The sequence below is a fragment of the Thamnophis sirtalis genome, unplaced genomic scaffold, assembly GCF_051295495.1.
Source record: "Thamnophis sirtalis isolate CommonGarterSnake01/CBP01778 unplaced genomic scaffold, rThaSir2_p1.2 scaffold_3, whole genome shotgun sequence".
NCBI classification, from domain to species: domain Eukaryota; kingdom Metazoa; phylum Chordata; class Lepidosauria; order Squamata; family Natricidae; genus Thamnophis; species Thamnophis sirtalis.
The window spans coordinates 504,513-520,000 of NW_028261383.1; the positions used below are offsets into that span (position 1 = coordinate 504,513).

At 45.5% G+C, this 15,488-nt stretch overlaps 1 protein-coding gene across 1 annotated transcript in view; it reads right to left on the reverse strand.

The window, feature by feature from the left end:
• Positions 1-5,395: 5,395 nt before the first annotated feature.
• The window catches only part of LOC106547331 (uncharacterized), a 14,423-nt gene continuing 4,330 nt past the window's right edge, over positions 5,396-15,488 (reverse strand). The window contains exons 2-4 of the mRNA XM_014064460.2: positions 13,551-14,525; positions 11,301-11,406; positions 5,396-8,326 (exon numbers count right to left, since the gene is read on the reverse strand). Coding sequence (XP_013919935.2) covers positions 5,856-8,326; positions 11,301-11,406; positions 13,551-14,378 — 3,405 coding nt within the window. The 5' untranslated portion in view covers positions 14,379-14,525 and the 3' untranslated portion in view covers positions 5,396-5,855. The remainder of the gene's footprint in view (positions 8,327-11,300; positions 11,407-13,550; positions 14,526-15,488) is intronic.

Here is a 15,488-nt window from a genome sequence, read left to right on the forward strand (position 1 = left end):
GTAGAGTAGAGTAGAGTAGAGTAGAGTAGAGTAGAGTAGAGTAGAGTAGAGTAGAATAGTTTATTAGCCAAGTGTGATTGGACACACAAGGAATTTGTCTTTGGTGAATATGCTCTCAGTGTACATAAAGAAAAATAAAATAGTAGGATAGTGGGATCCTAGCTGTATCAAGCTCTTTCTGAAAGAGGTGTGGGGTGGGGGATCAAGCTCTTTCTGAAAGAGGTGTAAGGTGGGGGATCCTAGCTGCAGCAAGCTCAGAAAGCAGCGATCCCACCATCTCCCACACACCTCCTCTTTCTCACTCTCATTCTCTTTTTGGGGGAAGGAGGAGAAAGGACAAAAAGGAGAAAGAGGGAGAAATGGCGCCCGAGAGAAGCGGGCAAAAAAAAGAAAAAAAAAACCTTCCGACGGCTGAGCCGCTTGGCCCAGGACCGAGACTGCTCCTCGCCGCGCCAGAAAGCCGTCGCTCTCCCTGCAGAAAAACAGGAGGGGAGGGAGCTTCACTCGTCGGGCGCTGCGAGCGAGCCGGGCGGAGAGAGGGAAACCACTGCCCTCTAAATGCCACATCGGGAATGACACTTCAGAGAAATAAAAACTTTTTTTTTAACGGCGTCCTTTTAAAAATTGTTTTCTTTCTTTTGGAAAATCGGGACTTTTTGAACACGTTGCAGGATGCGGGACAAATTATTAAAAATCGTGACTATCCCGCCGAAAGCGGGATGTCTGGTCACCTTACAAAAATGGGACATGCGGAGGCCCAAAACTATTTTTTTCCTTGTTTTTCTCCTCTAAATTTAGGTGTCTTATAGTCCGAAAAATACGGTAAGTAGTCTTCGATTTACAACTGGTCACTTAAAATTTTTTCAAAGTTAGAAGGACCTCCCCAGAGTTACTTATGATCCATTTTCGCAGTTACCATGGCCGTAACACACATCCTGTGATCACAATTGCATTTTGGGTGCTTGGAAAACTTTACTTTTGGGTGCTTGGCCCCCTCAATAGAACCACCATAATTTGCAACATTTTCTGCTGGTTTCTGGTGTCTATTTCTGTTTTTTTTTGGGGGGGGGAAGCCCAATTCCCCAATCTTCAGAGAAAATAGATTTGCACCCCAGCCATGGCGATTGCTTAACAACTGTCATAAAAATCATAAGCAGATTTAGTAGTTTAAAATTCTTTTGGCCTGTTCGCAAGTTGTGGGAAACTAACATTGTTTTATTTATATTACCGTAGTCAGCATTCAACTAGGAAGGACGTTATATGTATTAGTCTTTTTTTAAAAGACACTTTTTAATGTCTTATTTGTTGTATTTTTCTTCTTTTGTCCACCTGTTCAAAAAAAATATGTTGGTGTTTCCTGTTTTAACTTTTGCTGAATAAATTAAAATTTGAGAAAACCTGTCATTTAAAAAAAAAAGCCATAATTTTGAATCTAATTGTATGAAGCCTCAACATATGACAATGGTGACTTACAAGCAGAATTCCAGGCTCAATTCTCATGATACGTTGAAGGTTACCAGTATAAATGTTTTAAACAAAACAATGAATCAACCTAAACAAGAGTGTCAAATGGGGTGCTTAGATCTGCCCCACAGGGACGGCCTGGAAATAGCAAAGGACCAGCCTGTGGTGCTCTGCCAGCGAAAAGAGCTCGGGTGAGGGGCTGCATACGGCCCTCCCGGGCTCTGTGAGGGGCTGCATACGGCCCTCCCGGGCTCTGTTTTTGGCCGCAACGACATCCGGCAGCCTTCAGCCAGTGAAAACTAAGCTTGACGCGCCCCCACAAGTTCCGCTTTCGCTAGCAAAACAAACTAAAAGCAAAACTAAAGGAGAAATGTTTCCCCTTTTGCATTTGAGCATGCAAGAACGGACAGGAAAGGAGAAAGAGGAAAGACAAAGAAAAAGAAGGAAAGATGGGAATAGAGCAAAGAAGGAAAAATAAGGAAAGAGGGGAAGGAAGAAGGAAGGAGAATGAAGAGGAAAGGAAAAAGAAGGAAAGGGGAGGGAGGGAGGAAGATTATAATGAGAGTGAGGGTCTGAGGGAAGTCCTGCCTTAGCACTTGGCCACCACAGGTGCCCCCGACATGAGTGATGTCAAGCTGGCCACGCCCCCCAGCCCTCTGAGGTCAAACCCAACCCTGATGTGGCCCTCAATGAAATCGAGTTTGACACCCCTGGCCTAGAATGAAAGCAGACAACCTTACTGAGCAAGTTTATGGCTGAATTTAGATTTCAACACTGATTCAGTTCTCTAAAAATATTAAAACCATGGCAACAATCTTAGGGACATCTGAATGGCATTTGAAAAGATCTATTTTGGTTTCCCTGGAAAAAAAATGGATGAAATTTTTCCCCCCGCCCCAAACTGGTGATGTTTGCCTGGGTAGGTCACAATCACTCTGTCACGCCTGCAATTATATTCCTTTTAGAATTTTGGCCTGCCACACTTTCTCTTATTTCATTATGCTGTTTCATTAGTATAGTTGATGGGAGGGGTGAATAGACAGGAGTAGGATTGTGGAATGTATTGTTATCATTCTTTTCTAGAAGACCAAGGTCATCTTGACCAGAAGCAGCCGGGTAGAGACGCCAGCGTGGAAGAAGAAGATTGAACCATGTGATGTGAGTGTGGGGACAAGATCATGAACTTTTAACTGGGTGGGATTCTGATGTAATTTCCAGAATTGGGATTAACACAGATGTGCTAAGATGTCTGCTTTATTAAATTGGAACTTTAAGGATCGTTAAGCCTTGGACTCTGATTTAATTCTACACGATACTTGGAACACTGACACACTCAACACTTCCAACATTTTGTATAGATATATATTTTATTATCATTTTTCATACTTACAAGAAATGTACGAAGAAGTTACACTTCTTTCATTTTGGCAAAGTGTGAGGAGATTTTTCTTTCCTATTTGAGGGAGGGGCACGGCAACGGGAGTCTTGTTTTAGTTGCATATTGTTCTTTCTTCGCAGAAAGACAAGGCGGTATAACTTACACGGAAGCGTTCGTCCTTTTCTCGCGCGGCCGTTAAAAAAACAAAAACTGTCCGTTTCGGAGTCTCCCACTTCTACAGCTGCCCCTTTTCTGTTCCATACATCATTTTAAGAAACACTTTATTCAAAGTAACGGAGGCAAAACGGCCCTTCTTAAAGGCCTGTCTCTAAGGTAAGTTCAGGAAAGGTAAAACGATTCCAATGGAGGAACACTCCAGTCTGAACTGCATTTCGTACCCTTTTATGGTATTTTTCGGTATTTCTTCGAATTCTCCTTCACGGTCGCTTCCTTCCAGCGTCCATTTTGTTCTTAAACAGTCACTTTCTTCCAGCATCCACATTGAAACAAACCCAACATTTCCATTTCAAACATCTACGCCAAAGGCATGTCAATATTGTTGAGCTCCTACTCTTAATGTTCCCTTCCTTTTTACCAATTCCCTCCCGCTCTATCCCTATTTACCTAATTCCCTCTATTATTCATATTTTGCTGCCTACGATGACCATATTAATACATTTTTTTCCTCTTTGGTTGTTGTCTGGTGGACATTGAAGAGCGTTGTCCATACCAAGACACGATCTACCTTTCCATCTCAAAATGTTTTTTTTTAATATCCTGGAAAGGACCAAAAAAAAAAAAAGACTTAGTAGTGGTACTACTTACATGTCTTAAATGGAAGAACTCTTTCCCCATTGGTAGAGGAGGAAGGACATTTTCCCAATAAATGTCTCGTCTCGAAGTCCTCTGCGCCGATTCTAAGACATCTGACCAAAAACGCGAGATCTCATAGCACCGGAAAATCCACCGAGAGTCACCAACGAAATATTTTTGTGGCTTTTCTCCTGGCCTGATCCTAACACCTCTATTTTTTCCCTTTTTATAGGAGCTTCGGGAAGTAAGTCCCAGGCTTAGGCAGTCTTTCCATTTCTCAAGATCGTAAAAAAAGAATCCCCTTAAGAGCTTGGGATAGGAATGTTTTCATGAAGATGACCCGAACTGAATCTCTATCTTTTTTTTTAATAACAAAAGGCAGCAGATAAGATGACCGGAAAGACTTGGTCAACCTAAGATCTAGAGCAGGAGTGTCAAACTCAAGGCCCATGTGCCAGATCTGGCCCATGGGGCCACCCTGGAAACAGCAAAGGACCGGCCCATGGTGCCTCTCCCACAGAGTTTGGGAGGGCTGCGTACAGCCCTCCTGGGCTCCCCTTTCAAGGGCAGAGGGCTATCAAAACAAACTAAATGTTTCACGTTTTGCATTTGAGTATACAAGAAGGGGCAGGAAAGGAGAAAGGGAAAAAGTAAAGATAAAGAAAAAGAAGGAAAGATGGGAAGAGAGCAAGGAAAGAAAAATATGGAAAGGGGAATGAAGAATGAATGAATGAAGAGGGAAGGAAAAAGAAGAAAAGGGAGGGAGGCAGTGGTGGGATTCAGCCAGCTCGCACCTAATTGGGAGAACTGGTTGTTAACTTTCTAAGCAGTTCGGAGAACCGGTTGTTGGAAGAAATCTCATTTTGTTTTTTTCCACTTTACAGGCTAATCCTATAAGGAAGGCAGGAAGGAAACATTCTGGTGTTGTTTCTAGCCTCATCTCTTTTGCCCTGCTTACAGAAACTGCCTCTCCGGTTAACCCTTAGTACATTGTAACACCTAAGATGAAGCAGCGCCCATCGGTGTGAGTGACATTGAGTTGGCCACGCCCAGATGGTCACATGACCACCAAGACCCGCCTACGCAGCTGGTCATTAGGGCAGAGAACCGGTTGTTAAATTATTTGAATCCCACCACTGGAGGGAGGGAAGGAAGGAAGGTTATAATGAGAGTGAGGGAGGGTCTGAGGGAAGTCCTGCCTTAGCACTTGGCCACCACAAGTGCCCCCGAAACGAGTGATGTCGAGCTGGCCATGCCCACCCTGGTCTCAACTCCTCCTCCCCCCCCCCAGGTCAAACACAACCCTGATGCGACCCTCAATGAAATCGAGTTTGACACCCCGATCTAGAGAGTGATGCTAGTCGGAAGGAATCAAGGCTAGGCTCCAACACCCCCACCCCCCCATCTTTGACATGCTTTAAATTCCCACCCATACAATCTTTGTACATATGGAGGAGGATGCTGGGTTGCCTTTCCTTAAGGTAAACAAACCTTCATGAAAATTTCTAGCTAGCAGAAGAGATTCCAAGATCAGCGTGGCATGGTGATCGTGGAGCAGAACAGGACGATAGGAGATCCAGCTTCACGTCTGTCTATCCTTATAGACTTGGAAGGCCCTTGAGGGACCAGGACTGTCCCCTCCTGGCAGAGTCATCGTTTGTGCTGCTAAGATAAAAGGAGATTCCCTTTGTAGGCCTGAAGAAAAGTTGGGAGATTAAGTCTAATTCAAAAGAAACTACTTAACGGATGTCAAGAAACAGCTTGGCTGATGGTCCTTAAGAGGCCCTTTGAAGCTGGCTGATGGATGCAGAATCACACTCTCTGAACCCTCTTAGCTCCTCAGTTTAAAGACAGTACCCAGTTCAAATTCTGAGTAAAGGCTTCCAAATACATGGGAGAAACTCCCCCCACCGGGAGGCGTCCTCCTTTTCTCTGCCTTGACATGATACATCTCGATGCTCTGATGAGCAGCAACTTGTCATGTTGTGACAGCAAAACCGCATTTTCTCCTAGTAGGGTCTTCCTGGCAGACACTTGGCTAATGATCCATAATAGTGTTTCTCAAGATGCACAGACTTCAACTCCCAGAATTCAAAATTCGGAAGCAAAGCGGGCTGGGGAATTCTGGGAGTTGAAGTCCACGCATCTTAAAAGTCCTCAAGGTTGAGAAATACCGGCCCCCTCTTTTATCAACAGCTCGTTAGGTGTGGATTCTCTGGTGTTTAATCAGATTCTCGTGCGAGCAGAAGCTCTTCCCACAGTCCGAACATTTATAGGGGTTCTCCCCCGAGTGAATCCGCTGATGCCGGATCAGATTGGAGCTCTGGCTGAACCCTTTCCCGCAGTCCAAGCACTTGTACGGCCTCTCCCCCGTGTGGCTCCTCTGATGGATGATGAGTTGGGATTTGGTGACAAACGATTTCCCGCAATCCAGGCACTGGAAGGGATTCCCTTTCATGTGGATCCTCTGGTGCTTCAACAGCTTCATGTGGGAATTGAAGCTCTCCTCACAGTCGGAGCACGGGAACATCTTCACCCGCCGGTGGGTCTTCTGGTGGACCGTCAGGTGCGAGCTCTGGCTGAAGCATTTCCCGCACACCAGGCATTTGTAGGGTCTCTCCCCGGTGTGGATCCTCTGATGGATGATCAGGTAGGACTTGGAAATGAAGGTTTTCCCGCAATCCAGGCATTTATTGCTATTGCCGTTGTTGTTGTTGTTACTGCTGTTGATGTTGCTGTTGGCGTTGCTAGTCGGGTCGGGGTAGGCCTTTTTAGCCGTGTGGATGGCTTTGTGGGCCAGGAGCTGGGAACTCACGCGGAAACTTTTCCCGCATTCGGAACACTGGTACGGCTTCTTCCCCAAGTGCGTCCTTTTGTGGACATTGAGGTGGGAACTCTGACTGAAGCTTTTCCCGCAGGCCAGGCACTTGAACGGCCGCTCGCCCGTGTGCATCCGCTCGTGGATGATCAGATACGACTTGAAAACAAAGGACTTGTTGCAGTAGGAGCACTTGTGCGGCTTCTTCGTTTCGTGGATTTTCTTGTGGGCCAGCAGGTGCGAGCTCACCTTGAAGCTCTTCCCGCAGTCGGAGCACTGGAACGGGTTCTTGCCCGCGTGGGTGCGCTCGTGCACCGTCAGGTTGGAGCTCTGCGTGAAGCTCTTGCCGCAAGCCAAGCACTTGTAGGGCCTCTCCCCGGTGTGGATCCTCTGGTGGATGATGAGGTAGGACTTGGCGAAGAAGGACTTCCCGCAATAGGAGCACTTGTGGGGCTTCTTGGCCGCGTGCATTCTCTTATGGGCAATCAGGTGGGAGTGCACCTTGAAGCTTTTCCCGCAGTCTGAGCAGATGTACAGGTTTTCCCCCGTGTGGATCCTCTGGTGCTTCAGCAGGTTGGTGCTGGAGCTGAAACTCTGCCCGCAGTGAGAACACGGGAAGGGCTTCACCCCGGTGTGGGTGCGCTTGTGGACGTTCAGGTGGGAGCTTTGGCTGAAGCATTTCCCGCACGTCAAGCACTTGAATGGCCTCTCCCCGGTGTGGATCCTCTGGTGGATGATGAAGTAGGATTTGGTGAAGAAAGCTTTCCCGCAGTAGGAGCACTTGTGTGGTTTTTTGGCCGCGTGATTCCGCTTGTGCGCCATCAGGTGGGAGTTGAGGCGGAAGGACTTGTCGCATTCGGTGCACTTGTAAGGGTTTTGGGCGGAGTGGAGAGTTTGATGCTGGCTGAGGTTGAGCCGGGAGTGGAAGCTATCGCCGCAGTCGGCGCACTGAAACCGCTTCCCTTTCTTGTGGATTTTCTGGTGCACTTTGAGGTGAGCGTTCTGGCTAAAGGTTTTCCCGCACTCCAAGCATTTGTAGGGTTTCTCTCCGGTATGAATTCGCTGGTGGATGATGAGATGCAATGCGGCGAGGAAAGATTTCCCGCAGTCCGGACAGGAGTGAAGCTTCCGCCTGGCGTGGATCCTTTTGTGGGCGATAAAGTGGGCGTGGACCTTGAAGCTTTTCCCGCAGGCTAAGCATGTGTACGGGGCCCCTTTCACGTGGACGCTCTGGTGTTTGCTGAGGTTGGTGCTGGAGCAGAAACTTTTCCCACAGTCCGAGCACTGGAAGGGTTTCACGCCCGTGTGGATGCGCTGATGGACGGTGAGGTTCGAGCGCTGGGTGAAGGTCTTCCCACAGGACAGACATTTAAAGGGCCGCTCTCCGGTGTGGATCCGCTGATGGATGATCAGGTGGGCTTTGGCAATAAAGGACTTGCCACACTCGGGGCATTGGTGCGGCTTCTTCTCCTCATCGTTCTCGTTGCCGGACAGGAAGCTCCTCCCACCGTCAGAGAATTTGTAAAAATCGTTTTTCTCGTGTTTAATCAGGTCGGCTGTTTGCCTGAAGTTCCACCCGCCCACCAGGTAGGCATCTTTTCCTGCGTAGAATTGCTCGTCATCCCTGGGACCGTCCAGCAATTCCTCGCCCTCCCATGGGGGGAAGCCGGATTCCTCCCTGTCTGGCAGGCCACTTGCTTTCTTCCTCTCGGCTCGGTACCACCCCTGCAGGACGTCATCCTCCTGCCCAAAGTGGGAAACTTTGTTCTCCAGTCTCCCCCGTCTCAGGGTCCTGTTGAAAACTTGGTCAAAACTTTCGGCATGGGCCATCTTCTCATTTATGCATGACCATCCTGCACCCACAAAAACCAAGAGGAAATATTCAATAAGGCAATCACATAAAAAATTAATAAAAAGAGGAATAATGTTAGGCATCCAGCATGGCTTCTTATCCATCCATCCATCCATCCATCCATCATCTATCTACCATTTGATTAATCTATTTATTTTTCTACCTGTTTTTCTACCTACCTACCTATCTACCTATCTTATCTATCATATAAATCTATCATCCTATCTATATTTATCATATCTCTTATCTATCTATCTATCTATCTATCTATCTATCTATCTATCTATCTATCTATCTATCTATCTAGTCTGTCTGTCTGTCTGTCTGTCTGTCTGTCTGTCTATCTATCTATCTATCTATCTATCTATCTATCTATCTATCTATCTATCTATCATTATCTATCTATCTATCATTATCTATCTATCTATCTATCTATCTATCTATCTATCTATCTATCATATCTATCATATTTATCTATCATATCTTACCTATCACCCTATCTATCTATATTTATCATATCTCTTATCTCTCTCTCTCTCTCTCTCTATCATTATCTATCTATCTATCTATCTATCTATCTATCTATCTATCTATCTATCTATCTATCTATCTATCTATCATATCTATCATATTTATCTATCATATCTTACCTATCACCCTATCTATCTATATTTATCATATCTCTTATCTATCTTATCTATCATTATCTATCTATCTATCATTATCTATCTATCTATCTATCTATCTATCTATCTATCTATCTATCTATCTATCATTATCTATCTATCTATCTATCTATCTATCTATCTATCATTATCTATCTATCTATCATTATCTATCTATCTATCTATCTATCTATCTATCTATCTATCTATCTATCTATCTATCATATCTATCATATTTATCTATCATATCTTACCTATCACCCTATCTATCTATATTTATCATATCTCTTATCTCTCTCTCTCTCTGTCTATCTATCATTATCTATCTATCTATCTATCTATCTATCTATCTATCTATCTATCTATCTATCTATCTATCTATCATTATCTATCTATCTATCTATCTATCTATCTATCTATCTATCTATCTATCTATCTATCTATCTATCATATCTATCATATTTATCTATCATATCTTACCTATCACCCTATCTATCTATATTTATCATATCTCTTATCTATCTTATCTATCATTATCTATCTATCTATCTATCTATCTATCTATCTATCTATCTATCTATCTATCCATCTATCTATCTATCTATCTATCTATCATCTATCATATCTACTATATCTATCTAGCTAACTATCTATCTATCTATCTTCTATGTATCTATGTATCTATCTATCTAATCTATCTCTATCTATCTATCTATCTATCTATCTATCTATCTATCTATCTATCATATCTATTTATCATATTTATCTATCATATCTTACCTATCACCCTATCTATATTTATCATATCTCTTATCTATCTTATATCTATCTATCTATCTATCTATCTATCTATCTATCTATCTATCTATCTATCTATCTATCTATCTATCTATCATCTATCTATCATAACTATCATCTACCTATCATATCTACCTACCTACCTACCTATCATATCTATCTATCATATCTTACCTATCATCCTATCTATCTATATTTATCATATCTCTCATCTATCTTATCTATCTATATCTATCTATCTATCTATCTATCTATCTATCTATCTATCTATCTATCTATCTATCTATCTATCTATCTATCTATCATCATCATCATCATCTACCTACCTACCTACCTACCTACCTACCTACCTACCTACCTACCTCTTATCTCTACCTACCTACCTAATCTAACCTATCTAACAAATTGTACAGGTCATCCTTTATTTATGGTAAACAGAATGTCTGTTGCCAAGGAAGGTGGGAGAGTGAGTTGGGAGTGATTTTATGACTTTTTGTCATTGTTGTTAAGCAAATATTGCAGTTGTTAAGTGAACTACATAGTCAACGTCTCTCGTGGACTGTGCTTGTTGGAAGCCAGATGAAAAGGTAAAACATGGGGAATCATATGACCCCAGAATGCTGCAACTGTCGTAAACAGATGCCTAATTGCCAAGTGGTCATAAATTGAGGACTAGCTGCATGCATTCAAGATAAGAGTGTATGGATCTTTTCCCTTCCCCTGTTACCTAATTAACAGACCTCTGGCTCAGATTCCCCCAAGGAGCTTTGCCCTGAGCATGGAATTGAATCTGGATTTCCCACATCCGAGTCCCCCACTCTAACTACTAGGCAAAACTGTTCCAGTAGCTGGATAGGTAGCTCAGCAGGCTGCAACACTAGCTTAACTTTCTCTACAATCAAATTTCAAATTAGGTTGATTAATCTGTATGCTAGATTAAGCTGGTCCATCACCGGTGTAACTTCAGGTAGTCCTCAACTTACAACAGTTCATTTCGTGACCATTCGAAGTTATAACAGCATGAGCAAAGTGACTTATGACCGTTTTTTCACACTTACGACCGTTGCAGCATCCCCATGGTCACATGATCAAAATTCAGACACTTGACAATTGACTCATATTTATGACGGTTGCAGTATTTTGGTGTCACGCGGTCGCTTTTTGCGACCTTCTGAAGGGCAAAGTCAATGAAGAAGCCAGATTCACTTAACAACTGTGTTACTAACAGTGATCCCCTTAACAACTGTGGCAAGGAAGGTCGTAAAACGGGGCACAATTCACTTAGCAGCTGTCTCGCTTAACAACAGAATTCTTGGGTTCAATTGTGGTCGTAAGTCATAGACTGCCGTATATTATGGATGACAAGATGATCTACTTAACAAACAGCCCCTCTTATCATCATTACGGGCTCAATTATGGTGATAAGTCGAGGATCTGTATCGCTGCAAATCCCTTATGGATTATTACAGGGGGGAAAAAAGGAGAGGAAGGCAAAAATTCCTTTATTCTCACCCAAGGAATCAACATCTCTCTCATGAACATCCCCATCGGCCTCGTTCGATGGTGAGTCTTCTCCCTCGGAGAAGTGCAGCGAAATCTCTTCAATGGGTCCCAACTCCTGGAAGGAAAAGGGGGGATGTCACTTCAAGGAAAGGTTTGGGAAGACAGGCACTAGGGGGAAGAAAAGAAAATGGTGGTATTTGCCAGGCTCCAAGCGGGGGCATCCAATAGCAATAGCAATAGCAGTTAGACTTATATACCGCTTCATAGGGCTTTCAGCCCTCTCTAAGAGGTTTACAGAGTCAGCATATCGCCCCCCACAGTCTGGGTCCTCATTTTACCCACCTCGGAAGGATGGAAGGCTGAGTCAACCCTGAGCCTGGTGAGATTTGAACCGCCGAACTGCAGTTAGCAGTCAGCTGAAGTGGCTGCAGTACTGCACTCTAACCACTGCGCCACCTCGGCTCCAAGAACAGGAACTACAGCTATCTTCGATCCCGGAGTCTTCGCTGGACCACAAATCCATTTTATAACAAGCAATTGCATCGAGCTGGGCCTAAATCAGGAGCCTCCAACTTTTGCAACTTTACGACGTGGGGACTTCAAGTCCCAGAATTCCTCAGTCAGCGCATGCCGGCTAAGGAATTCTGGGAGTTGAAGTCCACACGTCATAAAATTGGAAATCCCTGGCCTAAATGACAGGAATGGGGATGGAGCGAAGGTGCACACCAGGGGTGGGTTCCGGATTCTTTTATTGCCAGTTTGCTCAAAGACATGCTTAGTGCACATGCGCGGTGGGTAATTTTTTTTTGCTTCTGCGCATGTGCAGAAGCAAAAAAGAAGATGGCACTGCCAATGGAACCAGTTCAGATGCGTGGTTGGCCGAGTTACTACCTATTCAGCCGAACCAGTTCGAACCTGTAGGAACCCCCTCTGGTACACACTAAGGTGGAGCTGGGTTGACACTTAAAGGACACACCCACAAGCAGCAACTGCTTCAAAAATGGCAGCAGCTGGCCAGATGCCCTTCCTGTTACCAATTGGGAGTTTTGTGCAGCAGATATATCCTCATTGTGCCCAGAGAGAGAAATACCTAGGATCGAACTCATAGCCTCCCGATTGTGAGGTGAGAGCTCCACCTCGAGGCTACCGCACCACTCGATTTCTTCCCAACCCATAACCCCACACAAATCCATTCATTCTTCCTGGATGAGGCAAGAGGGAGGGTCACAACATTAATTTACCGTATTTTTCGGAGTATAAGATGCACCAAGATTTTGAAGAGGCAAATTTTAAAAAAAAGTTTTTGCACTCTGCAGACCTCCCAAAAACAGCCTGTTTTTTGCAAAAATGGGCCCGTTTTTTGCAAAAATGGGCCCGCTTTTTTGTCAAAAAAAGGACATGCATAGCCTTTAGGGGGCTTGTAGAGTGCTCCTGGGGACGGCCCACCAAAACGAGCAAAAAACAACCCCTTTTTGCTCATTTTTGCCCTCCCCAGTCCCCAGGAGCCTCCTAAAAGCTATGCCCAGCCATTTTTGCAAAGAGGTGGGGGTTTGGGAGGCAAGAAAATGTTGTATTCAGTGTATAAGACACACTCAAATTTTCACCCTCTTTTTTGAGGGAAAAAGGTGGGTCTTATACTCTGAAAAATATGGTGTAATTTAGGGGTTTGTGTTCTCACAATGTCTGAGAGCTCCTGCAAAACAGGGTTGCATTTCAGCAATCCGCAAAACCTCAGCTTTCACACCATCCTACATTAAGGAACTGGACTCTTAATCCAGATTTGGGACTCAGTCTATTGTGTGAACTGAGCCACAGAATCTTGCTGCAAAGAAGGGACGGAGGCAGGGGTGGACTGCTGGGGGTTCGCACGAGTTCAGCCGATCTTCTAGCTAGGATTCTGCCCAGTTCGGCAAAAATCCAAATGCCCTGGCTGGCCACTCCCTCCTACCCCAGCCAGTCCCTCCCACCGCACCCCTCCCAGGAGTCTCCACGCAACCTGTTCATCATGCCAGTAAGAGCAGGGCCCGTGTGGCGGCTTGGGGATGGGGAGAAATGGGCCTACCAGAGGTTCCGGAAGTCCGGATACAGGCCTATTTCTGTTTCCCCGGGTTCTCGGGGAAACAGTTTTCGCCCTCCCAGAGGCTCGAGGAAAGCCCCCCCCCACCTGCTGTAGTGCAGGAGGCCAACTAGGCCACACCCACCATGGCCAGCAACGGGGCAGAGAACCCATTGCTGCAATATTTGAAGCCCAAAGCTCACCTCTTCTTCCCAACCTGCCTCGGGGGGTTGCCTTTGCAGGAAATCCTCGGCCAGGGAAACCGCCTGGGAGCACGTTTCCGGACCGTGTTCCCGGACCCAACTTTGCATCTCTGGGGGCAGGATGGCCAGGAACTGCTCCAGGATCAGCAGCTCCAAAATCTGCTCCTTGGAGTGTCTCTCCACCTTCAGCCACCGATGGCAAAGTTTCTGGAGCTGGCTGTAGACGCCCCTGGGGCCTTCGGCCTCCTGGTAGCAGAACCGGCGGAAGTTCTGCCGCTGCCGCTCCCTGGAAAGAGCGTCCCCCCTCATGATCGCGGCTTTCACCTTGTCATAGTCCACCCGGTCTCTGGTGTCCAGGTTGCTGAAGATCTGCTCTGCTTCCCCGCTCAGGGCAGGCAAGAGACGGGCCATCCAGTCTTCTCTGGGCCACTGACAGGCCTGGGCCACTTGTTCAAAAGATGCCAAGAAGGCCTTGGTGTTATCCCAGGGGGTGGGCTCCTCCAGCAACTGGGGCGCCTCCCATTCTGAGTGAGGGTACTCCAGTTTCTGCAGAAACTCCTGCCACTGGGCCTCCCACCGCTGGAGGAGCCCATCTCCGCCTTCCTGGTCCCCGGATGGCCTTGGCCAGAACTCCCGAAAACTTCCAGCCTGCAGGAGGTGAGGCGCTTCCTCTGAGCCTTCTCCAGACGTGGAACCCGCCGGCTCTTCCTCCTCCATTTTAATCCGCTGATGCATTCCTTGCTCCAGCTCGGCATGAAACCGGAGGCCGAAGCTTGACTGGGTCCCCTCCTTGGCAGCCATTTTGTCCCAAGTCTGGATGGGCCTCATCCGTGGTCAGCCAGCCGCTTTGTCCTAGAAGACTTCCCAGTCCTCAGCTGGATCAAACATCTGGATGTGGTGGTCAATTCCCGAATGGGTTCCCTGGTTATGCCATCAACTCTAAGTTTAGTCAGATAGGCCGCCTCTGCACCGGAGCTGGAAGAAAGACGAAGGAAGGAAGGAAGGAAGGAAGGAAGGAAGGAAGGAAGGAAGGAAGGAAGGAAGGAAGGAAGGAAGGAAGGAAGGAGGAATGAATGGTGAAAAAGAAGGAATCGCAATATTAAACAAGCTTTTACAAAACTCCTAATTCCATTCTGCACGCAGATTTAAAAATGAAATAAAATTACAGTTCATTGAGTGACGATTTGAAATTCCAACGTCACTTTTCAGTGACTTTTGATCGTTTTTCATGCTTATCGCCATTGCAATACCCTCATGTTCACATGATCAAAATTCAGGCACTTGGCAACTGGCTCTTATTTACGACGGTTGCAGTGTCCCGTCCGTCCGTGTGTGTGTGTGTGTGATCCCCTTTTGAGACCTCCCGATGAGCGAAGTCAACAAGGAAGCCAGATCCGCTTAACGACCGTGTTATCAACAACCGCAGTAATGCACTGAACGAGGTCATAAAAGGGAGCGAACCTCAACAAATGTCTCACTTAACAACAGAAATTTTGGGCTCAATTGTGGGTCATAAGTCAAGGGTTACCTGTAATCGCTTTGAAAAAACAAACGTTGGGGGTTTGAACCCAGGAAGATTGTATAAGACTGCAAACACTAAAAAAGATAAATGAATTTGCATGTTCCCCCAATAAATAATATTAATCACCTGCTCGCTAAAAAGTGAGCAAGTACTGTCTTTCATTTTTTTTTCTTCATTTTATTTGACATTTATAGGCCGGTCTTTTCCCTGAGGGGACTCAGGGCGGCTTACAATTTGTAGGAAGGGAGTGCAAGACAAAACACAAAAAGAAAATGTGAAATATAATGAAATAAAACAATAAAACACAACATTCATTCAGCATTCGGGTGGGGCGAGATTAGGGGCTTATCCCCAGGCCTGACGGGATAGCCAGATCTTAAGGGCTGTGCGGAAGGTCTGGACGGTGGTGAGGGTAC